This window comes from Numenius arquata, chromosome 8, assembly GCF_964106895.1.
Source record: "Numenius arquata chromosome 8, bNumArq3.hap1.1, whole genome shotgun sequence".
Taxonomy (NCBI): domain Eukaryota; kingdom Metazoa; phylum Chordata; class Aves; order Charadriiformes; family Scolopacidae; genus Numenius; species Numenius arquata.
Genome location: NC_133583.1, coordinates 33,198,878 through 33,212,846, shown reverse-complemented (window position 1 = coordinate 33,212,846; position 13,969 = coordinate 33,198,878). Strand labels below are relative to the sequence as shown.

The following is a 13,969-nucleotide window of genomic DNA, read 5'->3' as shown; positions in this document are numbered from 1 at the left end:
GGGTGATTCCACTTGCAAAGGCAGCTCCGCTCGTTTTTCACCAAGGCTGAAGTAAAATGGCAAAGTTATCATTTTAGATTAGTGTTGCTCCTCACAGCACTGGCTGTTCCAAGGGTTGTCAATTTATCAGTATATTTACAAAAAAAAAAAAAAACAACCCAGGGGAGCCATGGGGGAACAGCCCGTCAGCTTAGGCCAAGCAAAAAAGCTATTTTGGGTAAGGCTTCTCCTATAAATAAAAGGCTGGGCAGGGAGAGGACAGTGACAACGTGCTGCTCGCTCAAGGTGTCAGAGGGGATTTCTATTATCCATGCTGGCGACCTCCCCAAAACACCGAGAAGCAGCGACAGCACACTGCTCCTCAGCAGGCACGGCAGACCGGCGAGGTGGCTTCTCCTGGCAGCCGTCCCCTCCATCGGGCTGCTGGTTCTCCTGTCGTCTCGCCTTCGCTAGCAGGAAAAGGAGCCAGTAAAGGTGGCTTTCTATTCCAGCTTAAAAAAAAATAAATTAAAAAAAAAATACAGGGGCAGGGCTCACAAACACAAGGCCAAGAGATTTAATTCTTCAGTGGTTCAGGGTTTTTTTTTCAGCTTTTTTTTTTTTTTTTTTAAAAATCAACGCAGTTGCAAACCAATTAATTCCAGCCCAACCAATCCCCCAGCACCAAGAGAAAGCATCACCCGAGTCCCTCTCCAGCCCCACCGCCAGCCTGACAACACCACACTTTAATGTATTCAGCCCACAGCCTCCTCGGGCCACGGCTTTCTGTAATTTATCCCTATACCGCCCACCACCTTGTATTATTTAAGTCATCGGGGGACGCAACACCTCCGAGACAGTTTTCAGCAGAAGCTGCCGACCGCCTGGCCTGCAAAACCATCATTTTTGGTTTTAAACAGGCTTCCCAGCAGATGCTCCCAAAGGCGACATGGCAAGAGGAGGGATTTTACGGAAAATTCCTGACTGTCGATGCCTCTGGAGCACGCTGGGGAGGTGACACTCTACAAAGCACCCTGCAGCACCTACAAATGTCCAGTGTACCCAAAAAAGCCATGGTGCTTATACAACCCAGGCTCTGGCAGGGGGTATAGCCTTGGTACCCAGTAACTGCTGGCAGCACTGGGATGCCACGTATGACCCCAGGCTGGCAGATCAGGGGCCAGGCACTGTTCACAAACAGTTTCTCCTACCACAGGGAATACCTGCAGTCTGACCGGACTGGGATCCTCTCCGGCAGGATGTTTGGGGAAAGCTAAGGACGCAGATTGAGGTTGGTTTATTAGATTATGGGCAGCCCCATGCAAATAGGGCCATATTGATCCGGTCTGCAAACACCTGGCTGGGAATACAAGCAGCCCCTGAGTATACAGAAGCTGCTGGAGATTATTAACCAGATCCATTGCTGTAAATCACATTACCTCCTTCCAAACCCCAACCCAGCCCCAAGTCCCCCTGTGCTAGGTGCTGTATGGCACACACCCTTACAGCACGAGACAGCATCAAGTCTCCCTGCCTGACACCCAAAAGCCCAAAGATTCAGCCCAAAAGTATGGAGCCCGGCAGGGGCATCCTGCTCTGGGGTTCGTGGAGCCAGGGTTGCACAGCCCACTCCAAGTGCGGGAAAGAAAAAAAAATAGTAGTAAAATGCTTCACAGCAGATTTCCAAGAGATCACGAAACCCTTTGCAGAGCTTTATTAGCAGAGAAGGCAGCAGCTCACGGATTAAAGGGGGAACTGGGGAATGAGGTGTTGAACCAGAAGCAGAGGAAGAATCCCATATTCCTCTCTTCTCCCCGCCAAAATCCCCAGCTCTGATTCAGCAGAAGCACCAACAGCAGCATAAGCTAGTGTATCTCACTGCAAATGAAACCACTTAAGTTTAACCCACCACCCTACTCCCCTAAAGAATTGCTGCATGTAGTAATTTCCTTATGACGGGGGGAGAAAAAAAAAAAAAAGCCATGATGAAATTGTCTCAGAGTTTCACTGCGTTCTGTTTACAGCCACTGCCCTCAAAGCCAGGGCTGGCACGCAGCACGCAAGCCTGCTAACAGGAATAAATCTAACATTTGAGATCATTTAGAAAAGCTCTGCTCACAGACAGTCAGCGCTCCAAGGGGGAAATCCCTTTGCAGGTCTCAAATAAGGGAACTTGAACCATTTTTCCCTGGAGAAATTTAGGCCTGAAAGATCTTCCGAGTTTCTAGTTTGGAGCTACAAGGCCCGATAACAAGATCTCTTTCCCTGGACTCAGCCACAACACTTTGGCTGCTGCCAAAACCATTTGGAGGTGAGGGGAGATGGAGCGGAGAGAGACCCGTGGCAGTGGGGAAGTCACCCAACTCATCTACATAAGAGAATGCTCTACTTAGCTGTTATTTATATATGCATCAGGTTAATATAGGCATTTTTCCGGCACGCATTAATTGAGCACAAAGACTCCTTCTCCTCTGCACTGGGCCAAGTGCTGTCAGCAGGCAGCATCCAAAGCGCAGGCACAGCACCTTCCCAGCGCCCTCCTTCCCCAGACACACGCAGTCAATGGCCACTGCTACCCAAAACCTGCTAGCGGGGGCAGCTGGTACAAGTAAAGTCTAGGAGACTTGGGAACATGGGATCTGGGGCAGGAGGACAAGCACATCCATCCCCTAGGAACAAACAGATGGAGCAGGGAGCAATGGGACCCTCCAAGACCGTCTTCCTGCTCCGCTGCAATCACAGCAAAGTTTACTCGACATCAAGCACCCACAAAAAACCAAGCCTTGAAATAAAACTAAGCAGGTTTTGTACTCCCCAAATTGTAGGGACTCCCTAAGGAGCAGTAATGTTGTGCTGGAGCCAGGCCTGGTTTCTCTGCTTTGCCGGGAGGGTTAAGGGGGAGGAGGTGGGATGAAGAGCCCACTGGCAGCCCTGTGCTTCCCACCTCCTCCCCTGGAGGTTTGCAGAAGGCCAATTTTGATTAAACTAATTAAGCCTGCTCCATTCAAAGAGCCCCAACCACATGCTACCAGGGGAGAAGAATAAAATATAAAATTGAAAAGGAAAAAGAGAAATCTCCCTGCGATCACACTCTTCTCCAAAGCTATCCATCCCCAGCAGATCCCTGATGGACAACACTGCGCTGGAAGAGGAAAGCCCAGAGAAAGGACACATTGCAGTGTCACAGCTCCAACCACAAAGACTCTGTGCTCTGGAGAAGGCTGCTGCTCCTTCCAGGCACGGGACACATCCCCCCCTTCCCATCAGAATGAACCGGTTTCCATCCTCTCCCAGCAAGTCCCCAGAGGTGGCCCCTCCTCTCGCAGTAATACAGCCCTCCACCAAGCCAAGATCTCCCAGATGCTGTCTTCTCCCTGCAAACCTATCCCTATCTTCCTGCCCCTTGTAAGTTCCCTTCCCTCCTTTCCCTTGAACGCATCAGGTTTCTGGAAGCAATTTATTTGTGAGCTGCAAAGAGCTTCCTTGGGCAGTGCTGGCCAGCTGGAGGCCCTGTTCTCCCAAAATGTTTCTCTTCCCCCCAGGGCAGTCGTATCAGTGAACCGGCAGACCCTGCCCCTACAGACCCCACAGACCCTGCCCCTATAGGGAGCCTGCCTGGCTGGGAGAGAGAAGCACCACTATTGCTTTCAAAGCCTTTCATCTGGAGGAAAAAAAAAATAATAAGTATCAAAGCAAAGGCTTCCTCCCCTTTGAAGGGCAGGAGGAGAACAGCCGGGCGCGGGCTGGACCTGCAGAGAGCAGAGCGGGACCTGTCCTCCAGGCTGGAGCCCAAGCACTTTCATTATGAGCTTTTGCAGAAGCAGAATGAAGCCTTAGGTGCAAGAATTGCATTGAAATTCAAATCGGGGTGTTTAACTCTCCCCTGCGCCTTGGGAAACCTTGGTGGAAATGCAGGGTAAGGAGGAGGGCAGGGTTTGAAACCACAGCAAAGGGCTGGGGCGGGGGGAAGGAAAGCAAGCTGGCCCATCCTTCCCCGCAAAAAACTTCATCCGAAGGTCCCCGGGCTTGCCAGTGTACCCCACTTACAGCTCTGCCCCGCACCCCAAACCCATCGGCACTGCACGCACCGCGGCTGCCCCTCTTCTCCCCGTGCCGCTCGGTGGGGCTTGAGTTGGGAGAGGGGGAAGAGAAGGAAGGGAGGAAGAAAGAAAGAAACCCCATATCGTAATTGCTATATTAAAGAGAAATAGCAGGCAAGAATAATAAGAGAGGTGTCAGAAGTGAAATACAGTAACAGACATTAAAAAAAAAAAAAAAGACTACAGTTCTGCGATGGGGGTGTTAATTGAACACAGAGCTGGAGAGAACAAAGGGGTGTTAAGGAAGAAAAGAAGGGGGAAAAAATCCTACCTCCTCCAAAGATCTGATCTGAGTTAAGTTTGATGAAGATAATGCACAGGGAAAGGTAGCTAAGAGGCACCGTATATAGCTATTATGTTCTAAAATTAAAAAAAAAAAAAAAAAAAACACAAACCCATTATTCAACAACAATTGCACAGCTAATCAGTGCTGTCTATAAATATTCCACTTCGTAAATTCCCCCCGTTGGTGGTATGTACATTTTTCTTTAAAACCTGAATTCCTTCAATGCAGAAGGGTGAGGGGGGTAAGAAAATAAAAACCAGGGGATTTCAAATACAAAGTCAGGGTCTTTTTAAGAAGTAGAATTTGCCCGATGTCCTCGCCTCCCCCAAAAGAGCGAAGAAAGTGAAACGATGGGAAAAGCTCTTAAGGAGGAGGAATCAGATTAAACGGTCATATATCCTGCGCCCAGCCTCTCCCCACCGGTCCCCGCCGAACGAGATGGGAGTTGGGAAAGGCTCACAGCTGAAATAGATGCTGCTGCATTTTGACAGCAGATATTTTCCAGTTTGCCATCCAAGGACCCCACGTCTGCGTACGCCTTGCCTGATTCTTCTGCTTAGTTATTCTGCTCATGCAGAGAACAGCTTAAAAAAAAAAAAGAAAAAACATACCAACAGAGAGAAAAAAAAACAAGGGGGAAAAAAAAAAAGCCATAAAGACAGAGCCCCTACCCCTGCCTTCAAACTTTTTATAAATCAGCAATGCAATTTCCGATTTCAATCCCTATTGACGGAGGAATCAATTGTATTTAGGACAACAATGACTCCCATTTCCATAATTATTATTCCAAAAAGCCAGCCAGCCATTTGAAGGCAGTCCTGCCCCTTCCCTCACAACAAAGCGACCAACAGCAAGTGAAAACACACCGAATGAACGCCGACAACTTATATGTATATTTAAGCGGCAATTTTTTTCCCCCTACGTACTCCCGCTCGGCTCAAACCTCTCTTTTGTTACTTTTAAACAGAAATCACCCCAAAAGCGACAATCTCCAGGTTGCAGACAAAAGACAACCCACCAAGCCTTTTTTATTATTATCTTTTTTAAAAGTGTTTATAAATGCTTTAAAATAACTGAAGAGCCCAAGAGCAAAAGGGAACTCTTTGGCCAATACAGACGACCTCTTTTTCTAAGAACTTTATGGACACTTTGGGTTTGCTCAAGACAACGTTAACACTATGAAATATTAGCCATAATGTTGCGAGAGACGGTGGTAAAGTCTCCGTAAGGCTCTGGAGTCACTTAAATCAGGCAGCGGGGTAACTGAACGCACATTTCTGCACATCATAACGCCGGGGGGAAGATGTACGCACGCATTTTCAAACACCCACCAGTGACCACAAACAATCACCAGGATTTCAAACGCGACACATGCAAAAATCTGGGAAGCAAAATGGAAAGTGGGAAGAGAGAAGTTGGCTAAACTTTCACACTGCTGCCCACAAGGAAGGAGTACGCAAACAGAAGCAGGCGGTACCCTCGGCCCCAGAAAACACAAGGCTAACTTCCCCCTAGCACTGGGCTCACAAAGCAATAATTTTAAAAAAATAAATAAATAAATAAAACAAAACCATCTGGTCGTTTGCTTCCTTACAAAGTGTGACTTTGGGGGATGCAGATGGGGGAGAGAGGAAGAGGTCTTTGAAATTGCAAAGTAAAATAATTCACCGTAAACCTATCCGAGGGTAGAAAAACAACGCTCCAAAAGCCATCTCGATTGAACCTCTTCAGACAGCTCTGCACAGCAGCCCCATAGCCAAGTAACCCAGGCACAAAAGCAACAAATAAAATTAAAAAAAAAATTCTAAGACAACCACAGTTCACACCTGAATATACTTTATTTCCAGTAGCAAGATTCACCCTATACCATCTCACTCGATTTTACTTAGCAGAGGGGAATTTTCACACCCAGGCTCCATGAATACGTACAGCTCGCTGGGACCCCACAGCATCCCTGAGGTCACCTGGATTTCCCACCAGGTTTGGTCCTAGCAGATTCCCCATCCCCTAACTTTGTGACTGCACCAATAGCAAAGCTGAGCTGGGATTAATCAGTTACCCTGCCAAAAAGTACCTCTGCACAGACAACATAAACAGCATCAAATACATGGGGAGAAAAGGCAGACAAACATTTTCGTTGGCTCACACAAAATAAAAGAGAAAAGAGGGAAGAGGGAAAGGAACTTGGTGGCTCCTTTTTTTGGGGTGGCACCCAGGGAAGGACTATAAAACCATCCATAAAATTTATCTCTAGGCAGACTACCTCACGTTACATCAGATGAACTCTACAGAGGTTCCCATACCAAACCCACTGCTTGATATTATGGAAACTCCATAAGGAAGGACTCCTCAGGAAGGTCAGACCCGGCCACGCAGCCGCGAGGACTTCAGAGAGCCGAATGCCATCGGTAGGTGCTTTGTCTGGGCTACACGCTGCACAAACAACGTTTAACAAAGGACCCTCTTAGTCATTTTATATATATTGCAAGAGTCAAGTAATTGTATTTGCAATCAGTTGCTCATGCTAGGAAGTTTTATATATATATTTAAGAAACAAAAAAAAAAAAAAAAGGAGAGCCAGATTCAGGTTTCTGAAAGCTGTTCCCCTTTTATGTGTAACTATCAATGTATATCAACTGGGTGTGCAATCATATTTATTGTCACTTTCATTCATGTCATGCCCTTGCTTATATGGTTTAGATATGAATTATTGACTGTTACAGTCCTTGTTATAAAAGGGGAGGGTGGGGGAGAAGTCAAGTACTTTGCAGCGTGCTAAAACAAGGCAGCTAGATCGGCATGGGAAAGCCCGCCGATCAACTCCAGTCAGCTTGGAAAGTCAACAGCAGAGATGAACCCCCTCCCCCGCCGAATTTCCATCATTCCTCCCACTATTTTTTTAATCAAAAAAAAAAAAAAAAACCAAGAGACATTCCGACAAATAAATAAATAAGTGGTGCATGTTGCTAAATGTCCTTCCCTGAGCATCTGTTGTTTAAGATCACCCTTGATTGATGACTGCTATTTTTTAATTGTTGCTTTTAAAATTTAAATGCCCCCCTGGGATGTGTTATAAGTGTGTTAGTACATGGTAGGAGGTCTGGAAAGTGGGAAACGGCAGAACCAATGCTCTCATGCCATTAGCTTCTTTAGAAGCCTGAGAACACCCCATGCCATAAAACAACAGTACCCTAAAGTAACTAACAATCTAATATATTGCTTTCACTAAAGGCAACTGACAACTCACTCTTACATGAGCTAGCCTAGATGATTGGCAGACAAGAGCATTTTAACCCTTTCTTTTTTAAAAAAAAAAAAGTAAGAAACCTTTAAGTTTACCTGAATAGTAACAGTAGCAAAGCTGCGCAATTTCGTTTTGTTGGGTTTTCCCCCCTACTCTGTACTCAGATTTTTCTATTTATCTTTTTTTAATAAACAGTGCTATGTCTTAAAGAAGAAACTAGAGCAAGAGAGAAATTGCAAGGGTTTTGATTTTTTTCTTCTCCCCAGAAAAAGCGATAAATAAAAAGAGTCTATACAATAGAAATTAAACCACACTATTTTCCCTTCCAGACACAAACCGCATCATGCAACTCCACTGCCAGAAGCATTAAATACCGGCTAGTTATTTCTCCCCACTTAAATACTGCTACATGGGGGGGGGAAAGGCACAAACTTAGTGGAACAAAACCCTCAAAGAGCAAAAAGAAAAATAACACAGAACCAACAGCATTGATTTCCTACCTGTTTTTTCTTTGATTTCACACAAGACATTAAAAAGGGCTGGCTTCATCCTGTGGCAGTTTAAAGCATGTTTCCTGGAGAGAGAAGAAAAGAGGGGAGGATGAGGTTAGGATGTCACCACAAGGAACAACTTTCCAAATTCATACTGGCTGGCATGTGCGTGACAGAGGTGGGGGGGACGATGCACACCTTTGAGCCCCCGCAGCCCCACCACCATCCCTGCTAGCACTTGAGTGCCGGTGCTGCAAACAGCCACCTACCTAACGCAAAGGAGATGAATTAGCCAATTTAGGAATGGCTTGAAAATTGCCTTTGCCACTGAGCGGCTCACACTGCCAGTGCGAGCCAGGCGATGCACTGAGCCAAAGCCAGCAGCTTTTGGGAGCCAAGCTCGGTTCAACTATCTTATTCAACACAGAGCTCTCTCCGTCCCCCACCTCCGATATTAAACCCAGCCAAGTGCTTTATTAGGCTCGTCCTGCAAGGCAGAGGGGAAATAAGCCCCCTCCTTGCCCCAGCGCTGGAAACATTCTCTACTTAGAGCTGTCAATTTCAGGGAATTTCAGCGCCCAACTTGGAGCACAGAGCCAGGCGGGCAGGTATGGAGAGAGAAACCCGTTCCTCCGCCTCCATGCTACTTACACCCAGCTTAGTTGCAGGTGTTAAAATTTAATTCTTTACAACTGGGACAGTAAACACATTTAAAAACACGGCCGGCTGCTTCTGAGAAGGGGAGGGCACACAATTCAACGCCTTTCTTTTCAGCGGCTGTTATTTCACAGCTGACCGTTCTCCGGTGGGTTTTGAGGAGAGAGTTGGGGTGGGGGGGTGTGTGTGTGTTTATTTAAAACCCACCATGCGCCCTCCGAGGCAAGGAAACAGCATGATTTTATTTTTTTCTCTTAAGCCATACGACCATTTAGCCAAGGGTTTAGTTGTATAGAGGGGCTGCTGCTATCAGGCTCCGGTTACGGGATTTCTGTTTACCAACCGAAATTACACGCAAAAGACAATGCGAACATCTGGCAAACATTCACACTACTTACCCCACCACCCACAACATGTTAAAAAGATTTATATATCCGATGAAGTCTCTCAAAGGTATATACCCTTGCAGAACCACAGCGTCCCCTTATCAGCACACACAGATGGGTGCAGACATTTGGGTATACACAAATCACGTACATATGCTGTAGGGGCCCTCTTACAAATAATACTGGCACTTCACATCTTCCAAAACTTCATTTAGAAAAACAAGAAAAGAGGCAGGAAAACAACTGTGCAATAGTAGGATGGATGGAGGAAATGCGAAGCCAAACAGCGCTGGTAAATACAGCGTATTTCGCAGCTCAGCATTAAAAATAAGAATAATTAAAAAAAAAAAAAGTACTGTGAGGAAGCAGCTAAAATAGTCTAGCAAGGCAAACCCATAAAGCCTTCTCCTAGCTCTGTTCTGCTTTGGTTTTATTGATTTGATTAACCATACTAAATTATCCAGACAGGAACACGCACAATTCCTGCAACTTTCCGAAGGAAGATCCCCTCACTGCCCCGGGTCTGGCCAGGAAAAAAAGTGCATGATTTCCTCCTCCTAACAGCTACCCTGCCCCTGCAAAGAACATAAGAAAATTAGTAAGATCAGCCCAGCAACAAGACTCTTCGGTAAGCAGGAGCTTTAAACAAGCTGGGGAGGATGAAAACAGAGGTTGGGGGGCGGGGTACTTTTACCCTTCTGGAAGTTCTTACTAAGCGAGTTTTGGGGCTGCGTGGTGCGTTTTTCCAGGAACAATGTATTCTAGCAATCTGCTCCAGCTCGGGGCACGAATGCCAGGGGGAAGAACACCACACCTAGAAGCTCTGCAGCCCAGAAGAAATTTCAAGCGTACCTCAGGCAATTCGGGGCAACTTTTTTGTCCTTTTTTTTTTTTTTTTTAAACCCTTCAACCGCGCTTTCAATTTGGGGATTATTCCCCCTCCCCCTTAACTTTTGCTAGCGTCTTTGAAGGTGCACATTAGGTTTGCGCTCCTTGAAGCCGGGGGCAATTCGGTTACCGGCTTTTACAGCCTTTTTTTTTTTTTTTCCCCTCCTTTTTAAATACCTCTGCAATTAAGAATAAAGATAATAAATAAAAGAAAGCTTCTACGTGCATCCTCCAAGCACAAAAAAACGGCCTTAAAAATAACATCACTACAGGGCCCTACAAAAAAAAAAAATAACATTATCAACGCCCCTGAAAAAAAATGGAGCAGCACTTCGTGCTTCTTTCGGAGGAGCCCAAGCAGAGCCCCCCGCACCCCCAGCCCGCTCCAACAACCATCTCCCTGCGGAATTAACCCCAAAAAGGCTGGGAAAAGCCAGGCCGCCCGCCCGGCTGAGCCCGAGTTTGGGACCCCCACTGGGGAAAGGGGACGGGGGTGGGCGGAGGCGGGGGCTGTGGGCGCTGCGACCCCCAGAAACCTCCACGAAGTTGGAAAAGGGGGGGGGGGAATTAACCCGTTCCCCCTTTTTTACCCCACCCCCCAAATTTCTCGAGAGCAGGAGCCCCCGCGGCCGGGCGCGCTGCCCCCGCCGGACAACAAAGGCCGGGTTGGGGGAAACTTCCCCGGCACCTGCCCCCCCCCCCGCCTCCGTTCCCCTTCCCTCCCCGCCGGCCGGGGACGGGCCGCCGCTCTCACCTGGCCTGCGCTTCGTCCAAACTCTGGTCCGTGATGGTCATGATCTGCTGTAAGATGTCTCCGATGTCCTGCTTCCTGCCTGCCTCCCCCTCCGCCCCGCCTGGTCCATCCTGCATGTGCTGGGACAGGCCCGGGTGCCCGGGCATCCCCACCCCGCTGTGCGTGTGCATCAGCCGCGGCTGGTCATCCATCGCCGGCCCCCGGCCCCCGCTCCGCCGCCGCCTCCTGCCCTGGCTGCCGGGAGCGGCGCGGCTGGGCTGGCCGCCTGGCTCCTCGCTTTCTTTTCTTGCTCGCTTTCTTCTTCTTCTTTCCTCCTCCTCCTCCTCCCCCCCCTTCTCCTCCTCCTCCTCCCCAGCCTCTTCCTCTTCGCTTTTTATTTATCCTTCACGCTGGCGCCCGGCTCCGCGGCGGGGAGGAAGAGGAGGAGGGGGAAAAAATGGGAAGAAAAAAAAAAAAAAAAAAAGGAGAGAGAGAGAGAGAAAAGAAAGGGGGGGGGAAAAATCCCCTTGGCTGCTGGAGGAGGAGGAGGAGGAGGAGGGAGGGAGGGAGGCGGGAGGGAGGGAAGGAGGAGGGAGAAGAGAGGGAGGGGGGGGGTTCCGGGGAAGGGAGGGGAAACGGCGGCGACTCCAAAAGCAGGGCAGCTCAGCCCCGCGCCCGGGGAGGCGGCGGGCGGGCCGGCGGGGGCCGGGGCCGGCGGGGGCAGGGGCTGCGCCCGGGGAGGAGGAGGCGGCGGCGGCAGCAGCAACGGCCGCGGCGGGGCGGAGCGGAGCGGCCGCCCGCGATGGCAGCGCCGGAGGTGCCGGGGCCGGAGAGCGACGGAGCCCGCACGCTCCGGGGGAAGGCTCCAAACTTTCCCCCCACCCTCGGGCCGGGCTCGGGGCTGGCTGGCGGCCCGCTCCGCTTCGCTCCGCAGCCGGCAGCGGGGCCCCCCCCCCCGCCTTCGCCGGGCCTGCGCGCACCGCTCCCGGCCCTCGCCGCCTGCTTTTGTTCGGCTCCGGACTCCTCAAACTGGCACGGAGGAGCCCGGGGGGGGCGGGGGGAGGAAGGGGCAGCGGCGCCTCCCCGCCCCCCCGGCTCCATTGGCGGTGGCGGCGGGAAGGCCGGCCCCCGCGGGCCGCCCCGCCTCCTCCGCGGCCGCCCGTCAATCTCCGGGTTCAGAGGTGGGCCGGGGGCCGCGCCCCGCCCGCGCCTTAAAGCGGCCTCGGCCGCTGGTGGGAAGGGGAAGAGGGGCAGCGCAGCGCGGCGGCCGGCTTGGGCTCGGCCTCCGGGGGTCCTCACCGGCCGCCATGCGCCGCTCCGCGCGTCTCCCCTCAGGCCCAGCTCGGGCCCCGGCCCGCCTTCCACCTCCCCTCAGAGCTATGCCCCTCAGCTTCCCAGCCGACCCTCGGGCTCATCTCATTTCCAGCCTCCTGCCCCTCAGACCACCCCCAACCTCAGCCAGCCTTCCCGCCTCCCCTCAGCACCCCATCTCCCTTCAGTCTCCCCGTGGCCCCACGGCCAGCCTTCCCCGCTCCCCACAGCCCTTCAGGCAGCCTCTGTGCCTCCCCGCTGCCCCCTGCCAGCCAGCTGGGTCTGACTCCCCATGCTGTCCCCCCACATCCCAGGTAGGAGCAGGGACCCCCTGCACTACAGTCCCAAGGGGATCCTTCCCTCTCAACTCTGCTGCCAGGATCTCCCCATAGTGCTGTTTCCTTCCTTTTCTCTGGTCCACACTGTCCGACAAGCAGGGCTTTCCCAAGCGCATCGTGCAGGCTGGTGGTGCCACATCCCATGCCCAATGGCCCCACACCTGCCCAAACAGGGCAGGGGAAGCTTGCAGAGGTCCCAAAGCCCCGCAGGCTGCCGTTCAGACCTACCTGTCATGGTGTCACGGCACTCCAGAGGGGGAAGCACTTCCCCAGCCCCTTTCTGCAGTCCCTAGGATCTGAGAGTGTCCTGTGGCCAAAAAGACCTCTAGGCATGAAGTCTGCTAAGCAGGGACAACCCTGGGACTGGGCTTGTCTGCGGGTTTGTATTTAAAAAAGAATAAATAAAAGGTAGTTATGATGATACAGGAATTTACTGCGTGGGAGACGATTTCATTAGATTGTCCCTTTCTCAGACCTGAGGGTTTCCAGCTCCAGGCTCCTTGTAACCCAAAGGAAGACAGGCCCAGCCCCGGTCCCTGACCTCAGCATCAGTTGGGGAAGAGCTATTAGGTTGATGGCAAAAAGAAAAGAAAAAAAAAAAAGGCAATTGTTTTGCTTCCACTCTTCCTTTCTAATGAAACACTTTCCAGTGTTTTAAGGAAAACATGACTTTTCATTTTGAAATTTCCTTTCGAACCATTAAAATGTTTTAAAGTGGTTGAAGGCGAAGTGAGATGTTTTGATTTTTGTCGCTATGAAATGTTTCACTCAACACATTCTTTGTGTTTCTTGATTTGCCAAAATTTTTCAAAGGTTTCTGCTTTCTCGCCCAAGACATATCTATATATTTTTTACTGTTTTGAAAAGGCAAAAAAAAAAAAAAAGGAGAGAAAAATATCCTTTATCTCTGCAGCTCCACAGGAAGCGGAACTTTATCCAAGAAACAAGGAGCCAAGGGACTCCTCTCCAAAGGTCCAAACTTTCAGACACTTAGTCATCCCTTCGCTTGCTTGCTCACACACCAAGTCTAGACATAGGCTGTCTCAAACTCTGGCAGGGAGTCTCCCATCCCCAGAGGTCAGTCCAGGGTCTTTTGGGTTTGATTTTGAGTGGCTCTGAGAAGAGGCAGAGCAGCAAAGCTGAAAAGGGAGCAGTGGCTGAGGGGGACAAACAGAGACACTGGGGACCATGGGACGTGGTGGCCTGCTGACCCTGCAGACTCTTGTATTGCAGATCCTTCCCCGTTTCCCAAATCACAACACGATGCCTCAGCACAACAGGTAGACGTGAGAGAGGGGGAGCTAGAAGACCCTTGGGGAGCCAGTACGGGTACAGTGCAAGGCACACGTGGGGCGAGGCAAGTTGTCCATGGGGTCAGTGAGCTCCAGGCAGCCCCACGGCATCTCACAAGAAGAAGGGCAGGGTGACCTGAGCTACTCCAAGGGAAGCATCCCAGCACGGGGCCTTGGAGAAGCCATCGGGCAAATGCAGAAATGGCCAAGACTCTGCCGTCTGCTGGAGTCTGTAAAATCCTTCCTGTCAGAGATAACTAATCC

General features: G+C 50.3%; 1 protein-coding gene across 3 annotated transcripts in view; it reads right to left on the bottom strand.

The window, feature by feature from the left end:
• PBX1 (PBX homeobox 1) overlaps positions 1 to 10,976 on the bottom strand; it is a 130,256-nt gene extending 119,280 nt beyond the window's left edge. For all 3 annotated transcript variants that reach the window (XM_074151670.1, XM_074151671.1, XM_074151672.1), the window contains exons 1-2: positions 10,786 to 10,976; positions 8,110 to 8,183 (exon numbers count right to left, since the gene is read on the bottom strand). In XM_074151670.1, coding sequence (XP_074007771.1) covers positions 8,110 to 8,183; positions 10,786 to 10,976 — 265 coding nt within the window. The remainder of the gene's footprint in view (positions 1 to 8,109; positions 8,184 to 10,785) is intronic.
• Between the last annotated feature and the right edge of the window lie 2,993 nt (positions 10,977 to 13,969).